The sequence below is a fragment of the Penaeus japonicus genome, unplaced genomic scaffold (assembly GCF_977035675.1).
Source record: "Penaeus japonicus unplaced genomic scaffold, GWHDUDI00000001_assembly GWHDUDI00000041, whole genome shotgun sequence".
In the NCBI taxonomy this organism is placed as follows: Eukaryota; Metazoa; Arthropoda; class Malacostraca; order Decapoda; family Penaeidae; genus Penaeus; species Penaeus japonicus.
Genome location: NW_028234443.1, coordinates 17,908,459 through 17,918,458, shown reverse-complemented (window position 1 = coordinate 17,918,458; position 10,000 = coordinate 17,908,459). Strand labels below are relative to the sequence as shown.

Sequence of the window (10,000 nt, the reverse complement as noted above, 5' to 3'; positions counted from 1 at the left end):
GTTGCCAGCGCACACACCATGGACCCTCAACAGTGACAACAGTGCCAAAGTGTCTGCCCCGTCCCTCTCCCTCCCTCCTCTCCTTAAATTGTAATTAATGCCACTACCCTCTATTCCTCGTTATTACCGCTTATGGCCGCTACTCTACAGAGAAGGGGTGAGGGGGCGGTTAGTAGGGGAGTATGGGAGAGGGGAAGAGGGGGGAGAAGGGGAAAGGGCAAATACGGAGGAGAAAAAGGGGACGTAAGAGGGAGGAGGAGGGAAGGAGGGAAGAGAGTGGGGGGGGAGAAGATTGCAAACTCAAATCCAAGAGAAGTTGAAAGGAAGTCTCCCCAATGACTAATTGAACATTCAAAATGAATATGAACTACAATTAGAAAAAAAATAAAAGAAAATCCTCCACATTCCAAAGGAGAGCGACGCAGCACACTGCCCGACCGCCAAAGAAACTCGTTTTATTTAATGCCTCGGAAAAATGGCAAAAATGCCCAAAACAAAATCCAATCCGAGGGGGAGACTTCGCAAAGGGGGACACAACCACTGATGGATTTCTAGTCACCATTAGAGTGAATGGTGAATAATCTATTTCTCTATGTCTATTACTATAAGGGAGAGAAGCAAGGGAAATATATAAATTAGGGGAAAGGAATTCCAAGGAAACTGAATGATGGGAGGAATGGAATTTTTAAGTTCAGGAACCAAGGGAAGGATTATAAAAAAGGAGGGAAATCAAGGGAGGAACTATATAAAGGAGGGAAATTAAGGGATAGACTACAAAAAGGAGGGAAATAAAGGGATAGACTACAAAAAGGAGAGAAATCAAGGGAGGGACTACAAAAAGGAGGGAAATCAAGGGAGGGACTATAAAAAGGAGGGAAATAAAGGGATAGACTACAAAAAGGAGAGAAATCAAGGGAGGGACTACAAAAAGGAGGGAAATAAAGGGAGGGACTACAAAAAGGAGGGAAATAAAGGGAGGGATTATAAAAAGGAGGGAAATTAAGGGAGGGACTATAAAAAGGAGGGAAATCAAGGGAGGGACTATAAAAAGGAGGGAAATCAAGGGAGGGACTATAAAAAGGAGGGAAATCAAGGAAGGGACTATAAAAAGGAGGGGAATCAAGGGAGGGACTATAAAAAGGAGGGAAATCAAGGGAGGGACTATAAAAAGGAGGGAAATCAAGGGAGGGACTATAAAAAGGAGGGAAATCAAGGGAGGGACTATAAAAGGAGGGAAATCAAGGGAGGGACTATAAAAAGGAGGGAAATCAAGGGAGGGACTATAAAAAGGAGGGAAATCAAGGGAGGGATTATAAAAAGGAGGGAAATTAAGGGATAGACTACAAAAAGGAGAAAGAAAAAAAGGGAAAACAAGGAGGGAAATCAAAGGAGGGACTATATAAAGGAAGGAAATCAAGGGAGGAACTATATAAAGGAGGGAAATCAAGACTATAAAAATGAGGGAAATAAAGGGAGGGACTATAAAAAGGAGGGAAATCAAGGGAGGGACTATAAAAAGGAGGGAAATCAAGGGAGGGACTATAAAAAGGAGGGGAATCAAGGGAGGGACTATAAAAAGGAGGGAAATCAAGGGAGGGACTATAAAAAGGAGGGGAATCAAGGGAGGGACTATAAAAAGGAGGGGAATCAAGGGAGGGACTATAAAAAGGAGGGAAATCAAGGGAGGGATTATAAAAAGGAGGGGAATCAAGGGAGGGACTATAAAAAGGAGGGGAATCAAGGGAGAGACTATAAAAAGGAGGGAAATCAAGGGAGGGACTACAAAAAGGAGGGAACATAAGGGAGGGACCAGAAAAAGGAGGGAAATCAAGGGAGGGACTATAAAAAGGAGGGAAATCAAGGGAGGGACTATAAAAAGGAGGGAAATCAAGGGAGGGACTATAAAAAGGAGGGAAATCAAGGGAGGGACTATAAAAAGGAGGGAAATCAAGACTATAAAAAGGAGGGAAATCAAGGGAGGGACTATAAAAAGGAGGGAAATCAAGGGAGGGACTATAAAAAGGAGGGAAATCAAGGGAGGGACTATAAAAAGGAGGGAAATCAAGGGAGGGACTATAAAAAGGAGGGAAATCAAGGGAGGGACTATAAAAAGGAGGGGAATCAAGGGAGGGACTATAAAAAGGAGGGAAATCAAGGGAGGGACTATAAAAAGGAGGGAAATCAAGGGAGGGACTATAAAAAGGAGGGAAATCAAGGGAGGGACTATAAAAAGGAGGGAAATCAAGGGAGGGACTATAAAAAGGAGGGAAATTAAAGGAGGGACTATAAAAGGGAGTGACTATAAAAAGGAGGGAAATCAAGGGAGTGACTATAAAAAGGAGGGAATAAAGGAACGATAAGAGGAGAATAAGGAATTTAAAAAAATAGGAGGAATATTTAAAAGGGAGGAACGAAGAAATAAGGAATATTCAAAAGGGAGGAACGATGAAAAAAGGAATATTTAAAAGGGAGGATATTATTTCACACAAAAAGGAAGGTCGTGGGAAGGCTCTAAACCCGAGGAGACTAATATACAGGGGAGGGGAACAGGGTGTCCTACCTTTATATCGGGAATGGCGGCCTGTAATGAGCGAAACAAAAATTATCACAACCGTAATTTATAATGGGAATTACTCTCTTAATGAGCTCTCTTTTTTTCTTTTGTTTTCTTTTTTTTTTCTTTTAGCATCAACCAACATAGGCTATGCAGGAAGCATGATGAAACATGGCATACAAGCTCATTAAATAACACATGGGGTTTTTGTGTGTGTGTATGTGTGTGTGTGTGTGTGTGTGTGCGTGCGTGTGTGTGTGCATATTGGTTTGCATGTATTTATGTTTGCGAGCATGTATGTATGCAACATATGTAAGTGTGTATATGTATCATTCAATATAATGAGTATTATTTATGTATAAATATTTTCCTTACAAGTACTAATCATTGTGAAAATAAAACCTATAAATAAGAGATAAACGAAAAAAACTATTAAATCAGTAATTCAACAAAACTGAAAAATCAACAAATAAACACAGATCATGTAAACAAAAACCTCGACTTCACTTTCATCTCAAAAAGACAAGACAAACAAACACACACACACACACACAATCTCACAATCTCACACTCTCACAAGTACCTTGCATTATCATCACAAGCGGCCCACTGGTTAGAAATGTTAAAAGGAGTCTTGGTTAACCGGTTAATCATTGCTTGCTGTTAATTAACCCCAGCCAATATAAGAGAGAAAACACATGTATTTATACTAGAAACTAGAAAACCAGTTAAGAACTTGGAAATCTCCGAAAGGTCTCCGCATAAAGATCCTGTTGCATGCCTGTTGCATGGCCCCGCTCTACAAGCCTAGAGTGCATGTTAGACTATCACCATCCTCCGTCACCATAACACTATATTCCTCTCGGTGATAAGCCATGCGCCATATCACCACCAAACTATCTTCGGTGTTACACTCGGTGTTACGTCATGCGTCACCGTAAAACACTATCCTGTGTTCGGTGTTATTTTCGCTGTTGCGTCATGCGATATCGTATTCCGTTTGGTGTTACTGCTAGGTATCCTGTTATAGGAGGGTTGTGTGTTATCATGTACAGGTGTTAGCGATTAAGTTTTTTCTTAAAAGCTCATTAAATAATAATTAAAATATATATACATCTTTGTTTCCAACGTGGTTTTTGGTATTTGTTTCATCTCCCCGTCCCATCCCCGTTCATTCAAACCTCGTAATCATAATAACCGTCATCAACATCACCATGACTATCAATTTTACTATCCTCTTTTGTATTACTTTTATTTCATCCTCATCATAAGAATCCCTTCCACAAGTATCTTTCAATTTCGTTCCGTCTCCTGCCCCAATTCTTTTCGTTTTCCTATCACACCCTCTCCCTCTCCCACTCCCCCCCCCTATCTCCCCTCTCTCTTTACCCTTCCCCTTTCTTTCCCCCTTCCTTTCCCCTCTCCCATTTGAAGTGGACCAAGGGGAAGGTAAGGGGAAGGTAAGGGGAAGGAAGGAGTGGGGAGAGGAAGGGGAAGAATGGGAAAAGGGGGGTAGAGGGTCATCTCGAAGGGGTCACACAAGAGGTCACGACACGGATTACCTTTCACCTGGGTGGGGGCGAAGAAACAGCAGGTGAAGGGTCAGGGTGGGGGGTGAGGACAGGGGGGTGGGGAGGTAGAATGAAGAACCAACGGGATTTAAATTACTATCCTGTCATGGGCTGTCATGGGTGAGTCACGAGAAGGGGGAGGGGAGAGGCGGAGATAGGGAAAGGGGAGTGTCATATGAGGGGGAAAAAAAATCTTCAAGTAATGATGTAAAACGAAAAAAATAGAAACAAAGACAAACCTGTAACAACTGCACAATACGGGCCCCAAATACTCTAGCCGCAATCGCACAAAATCCGATTTTCGTCTCACCAATTCCCCCCCACCTCCCACCCCCACCCCCACCCTCATTCCACTACCCCACCATCCCCAACCTACCGAACCTTCCACCCTCACCCTATCTACCCGACCTCCCACCCCATCCTCACCCCAACCACCCTCTTCCCCATCCTTACCCCAACCAACCTCCTCCCCATCATTCATCCCCGCATCCCCAACCTCCTCCCCACCTACCCCCCCTTGCCCCCGACCAGCATTCCAGCGCCCGACGCCAGCATCGAGTTATCCAACAGGCACGCTCCGTCGGCCCGTCGGCCCGTCGGCCCCGCTGCATCATCATACATTATAGGTATAATGAGGCCAGCCCAGCCCCGCCGGTGATGATGGGAGGGGGTGAGTGGGGGTGAGTGGGGGTGAGTGGGGGGTTGAGAGGGTGGTAGGAGGGGGAGCGGGTGGTGGGAGGGGGAGAGAGAGGCCTTGCCAAGCCTCGGGACTGGAGCTCCGCTAGTTTTAACTCGCTACTATAAAGCGAGCCAGAGATGGAAGGAGTCAAGATATGATAAAAGAGTAGAGGGCGGAGGGTAAAGAGGAAATGGAAAAGAAAAGTTAGGGAGAAAAGAGGAGAAACAAGAGAGAGAGAGTAATGATAGGACAGACACACTAGAAGGGAGCCGAAAATAGGAAAAAAGGCAGTAAAACAGGAACTATAAACAGAATGAGAGAATAAGAGAGAGAGAGAGAGAGAGAGAGAGAGAGAGAGAGAGAGAGAGAGAGAGAGAGAGAGAGAGAGAGAGAGAGAGAGAGAGAGAGAGAGAGAGAGAGATCCCAGAAGTCCTTCTCCCATTCGTCGAGCAACGGGTCTCGGAGCATCCATCTTCACCTCCCCTCCCTAACCCCCGACACAATACCCACCCACCCTACATCCCCTTCCCGCCCCCGCTCTCACGAGAAGAAAGTAGCAGGGCGTCTCAGGGTATTATGCCCCACCCGCCCACCTACCCCACCCAGATGCCCATTTATGCCAGCTGGTCGGGTACTGACAGGTGGCGACGGGTAATTGCCGGCGACACAGTGAATCAAGTCAGCGGCGAATCCAAGACATGTCGAGACGCCTCCAGGAGGTTCGTCAAGACGAGAAAGGTTCTCGCTTCGCTCAAAGAAGAGCTCCGACGGTTCCAGATGGTTCGCCGAGAGCCGCGACGCCGCTCCAAGGCCCACGAAGGGAAGGCAGTCACGCTCAGGTGGTTCCACGAAAAGCCCATAAGCCTCCAGATGGCCCGAGAAGTGCCCCGTCGGGTATGTGACATGCCCAGATGGCACCGGAGGAATGTGAGCGGGTCCGTGGCTTCGGCCTTGCTGGGAATGAGGTTGTGGCACCTAGAGTCGTCCCTCTCCCCTCCCCCCCTTGCTCTCCTACGCCCCAGACCCTTCCCCCTCCCCCCTTTGACAGACTGGTTCACCTGGCGGAGTCTGCTTCTTGTCGCGCGCGCCTGTCTGTCTCTCAAAGCCTGCGATCTCACAGTGAATCAGCATCCACTTTCCTCTCACTTCCTGGTAATTGCCCATGGCTAATTAACCTCCCCCTACCCCCGTAACCCCCCTCCCTCGTGTCAAAGTGGCAGTAATTATGACCATTTGTGTAAAAATCCAGGTCAATCTCCACCCCCACCCCCCTCTACCTGCCCTTCATGCCAGCGCCGACGCCGCCACCGTCGCGACTCGCCCCCTCCCCCCCCACCCCCTGCCCCCAACGCTAATGGGAACACGCTGCTAATTAATACGATCGTTTCTTCTAATGGCAGTCAAACAGTGGGGGGAGATAGGGAGGGGGCGGTGAAGGGCCGGCTTTTTTTCTTTCTTTCTTTTTGTAACTACATGACTTTCTTCGCCTCTTTATTTTCCTTTTCATCATCCTCATCACCGCCATTCTACTACTCCATCATTTTTCCTCTTCTTGTCTCCTCCTCCTCTCCTTCCTCTTCCTCCTCCTCTCCTTTCTCTTCCTCCTCCTCCTCCTCCTCCTCCTCCTCCTCCTCCTCCTCCTCCTCCTCCTCCTCCTCCTCCTCCTCCTCCTCCTCCAGACTCCGATAAGGCCCCACATGAGGCAGCAACAGATGATGAGGCGGTGCTCCAACAGCTCCCCCTCGACGCCCTCCCCTCGAGTGGCTAGCGGGCAAGTGCTGCCAGGACCTCAACGTGCCTTATCGGCGATCTCGCCCCTCGAAGCTTAGCTCACTCGAATTCCTTCTTCGTATTTGTCTTCGTCGTCGTCTTCTTTTTCCTATCATAGTCCTAAGGTTTCTTCATCTTCTTCTTCTTCCCATCCTTCTCTTCCTCCAACCTCTCTTTCCCTCGTTCTCGTTGTCTTCCTCCCTCTCCTGCTCCAGCTCCTCTTCCTCCCTCTTCTTCCCCCTTTCCCCCTCCCTGTCCCTCAAGTGTATGCGTGTCCGTAAAGGTGAAAATCCCATACAGAACTTGGCACGTCGTCGACCTTAAGGCAGAGGGCGGGCCGGCGTCGCTGAGGAGGGTCAAGAGATCAACAGCGAGAGAAAGCCCCAGAAGGTGACGTGGGTTGCGCCTGTCTTGCCCCAATACCCCGCGCCGGCATCCTCCAGGGCGATGGCATGGGGCTCAGTTGAGGGCTTCGATTCGCCGCGAGCCATTCTCGCCTCTGGGCCGGGGGACAGAAGGGCTAGGCACGTCCTTCGTGCGCAGCAATGCCACAAAAGGTGACATGTCAGGACACTCGGAGGTCTCTCTCCTTGAGGCTTACCTTACGCCCTAGACACTTCTCTTCTCTTCTCTTCTCTCTTCTTTCTCTCCCTCGTTTCACTTTATCTTTCTCTGTTTCTATCTCCCTTACTTCATAGCTTCAACGATTGCAAACTTAATCAAGCCTTTAAAAAATCACACATTTACACACGGACGCATACGAGCGTGCACGCACACGTGCACGCACACGCGCACGCGCACACGCACACACACACACACACACACACACACACACACACACACACACACACACACACACACACACACACACATGCATACGCACACATACACACACACATGCATACGCACACATACACACACACACACACACACACACACACACACACACACACACACACACACACACACACACACACACACACACACACACACATGCATACGCACACACAAAGGCGAAGAGAGAAACCATCAGCAGCAGCGCCAGCATATCGCACGGGGTGTGGCCGCCCCTTTTCTCTAGCCCTCCTCCCTCCCCAGGCCTCCTCCCTCCCTTCCAACAATACCCTTCACGCCCACTCCCACCCCCACCCCTCCCCCTACTCCCAGCCCCAACCCGAGAGTACTTTCTTAACTCGGACTTATTTTTTAAACCCGCCCGTCCCCTTCCCCCCCTAGCCATCCACCCCAACCCCCTGCCGAGGAGGAGGAGGAGGAGGGTGGGGGAGTGGCGGAGGGACCAGCTGCGCCAACACCTGAACAGTAGCCTTCGATCTCTGTGCCTTACGCCTTCGGAAACACGCCGAAGGGAAGCCCACGGCGCTCGGAGGCCCCCCTAAGGGCACTCCGTCCTCATAGTACCGAAGGGCCGCCCCGCACGCACTCCCCACCCGAACACATGGTAGATCACCTGTGATTCTCTTCTCTCTCTCTCCTCTTTTTTTTTTCTTGAAATCCCTTTACACACACCCCCACCCCCCTACCCGACCCCTGACCCAAGAGAAAAAAAGGGGGAGGGGGAGGGGGAGGGGGGAGGGTAGTACCAGCGATCATATCTCCAAGTCGTGACTAAAGAGGCCACATCCCTCACCCCTTAATCCCTCCCCATACCCCCTACCCCCTACCCCCTTCCCCTTCCCCTTCCCCTTACCACTCCTTTATTAATCAAATTTATCAACTTTCTTCTTACTCCTTATTTACACCTGATGCTCTGCCTCTCTCTTTCTCTTTGTGCATTTGTTTGTTTGTGCGTGCGCATTTGTGTTTGTTTGTGCGTGTTTGCGTGTGTGTGTTGGTGTGTGTGTATGTGTGTGTGTGTGTGTGTATGTGTATGTGTATGTGAATGTGTATGTGTATGTGTATGTGTATGTGAATGTGTATGTGTATGTGTCCGTGTCCCTCTCCCTCTCCCGTAATTTTACAAACCGAGCTTTCTAAGAATCGCAAAAAAAAACTTAAACCACAAGAGCAACAATCACCTCCATCAGTTAAACGAAAACGGCAAAGGAAAAGCCGATAAAGGCGAAAGGGACGAATGATGAACGAAGATCTTAGGCAAAACCGCTCCATTTGTGCGGCGCCATTAATTGTCCTCCGTTCAGCATTTCCAGCGGCTTTTGAGCACATCGCCGCCTCGCCCCCCTCCCCATCATTGCCGTTGCCGCCGCCGCCCTCACACCTACCACACAGCTACCCCCCCCCCCCACCCCATGTCGCCGCCGCCCTCACACCTACCACACAGCACCCCCACCCCCTCCCCCCACCCCTCACTCCCCCCACATATCCCACCATTTCGCCGTCCACCCCACCATTTTCCACCCACTACCAACGCCAAACCAGGAAGCCTTTTCCAAGACCCATCCATGCCACCTACTGACCGCCTTAAGTAGCGCATTTTCGAGCCTATATACAGGAGGGGGGAGGAGAAGGAGGAGGAGGGAGAGGAGGAGGAGAGAGAAGTGCTCTGAGAGGGTAGGGAGGGAGGGAGGAGGAGAGGAGGACAGGGGAGAGAGGAGGAGAGGACCACCCAGAGGAGGAGGAGTTTCAAGGAGGAGGATACCTTTACATAAATCAGAGAGCCCCAAAAAAAAAAAGAACACGCCTTTTCCCCTCTAAAAAGAAGTAGTAAAAAAGAAATTTTCCAGCGCCCTTACCCCCATCACCCCCCCCCCCCAAGTCCCCTGCCCCTCCCCCCCCACCCCCTATCCCCAAGTGGGTCCCCCAACCCCCGGAGGAGGAGAGGAAGGAGGAGGAGGAGGGGGACAGGTTGAGGTGGAGGAGGAAAGAGAGGAGAGAGAGAGAAGAGACTGAGAGGGAGGGGGGGGGGGGGGGGGGGGGAGAGACATGCAAGACAATCGAGCCCACTTTAGACCCACCCCCTAGAAATTGAAAACCCCCTTCCGCCCTTCCAAAATCCCTCTCTCTCTCTCTTACCTCTCGCGCCCCTCTCCCCTCTCCTCTCCTCCTCTCCCCCTCCCCCTCCCCTCTCCTCCCCCTCTTCCCTTCCCTCTCTAACCCCCCCCTCGTCATAATTCAACACAATGCTGAACCTGCACAGTTTGAAATCACATTGATTAAATATGTTGCCCCTGACAACCACTATCAATGAATCATGAGGCATCAATATTCACATGTAAATTTTTCAATCCCCCCCCCGCGTGCCACTAACACCTCTACCCCCCACCAACTTTCTGTCTTCTCACCACCCTCTCCCTCCCTCCTCTCTCTCTCGTCTCTCCTCTCTCCCACTCCCTCGCTTGCTTCTCTCATCTATCCTTTCTTCCTCTCTACTATCTCCTTCCCTTTGCTTTATTCTTCTTCCCCTTCTCTCTTTTTCTCAATCTCTCTTTTCTCTTCTCCTAATCTCTC

General features: G+C 49.6%; 1 protein-coding gene across 8 annotated transcripts in view; it reads right to left on the bottom strand.

Annotated features, from left to right (window-relative positions):
- The window catches only part of zip (myosin heavy chain 10), a 187,604-nt gene that overhangs the window by 29,593 nt on the left and 148,011 nt on the right, over positions 1-10,000 (bottom strand). For 2 of the 8 annotated variants that reach the window (XM_086534379.1, XM_086534382.1), the window contains exon 4: positions 2,561-2,581. The exons of the other annotated variants lie outside the window; for them this stretch is intronic. In XM_086534379.1, the coding sequence (XP_086390505.1) occupies positions 2,561-2,581 (21 nt within the window). The remainder of the gene's footprint in view (positions 1-2,560; positions 2,582-10,000) is intronic. 8 annotated transcript variants of the gene reach the window in all.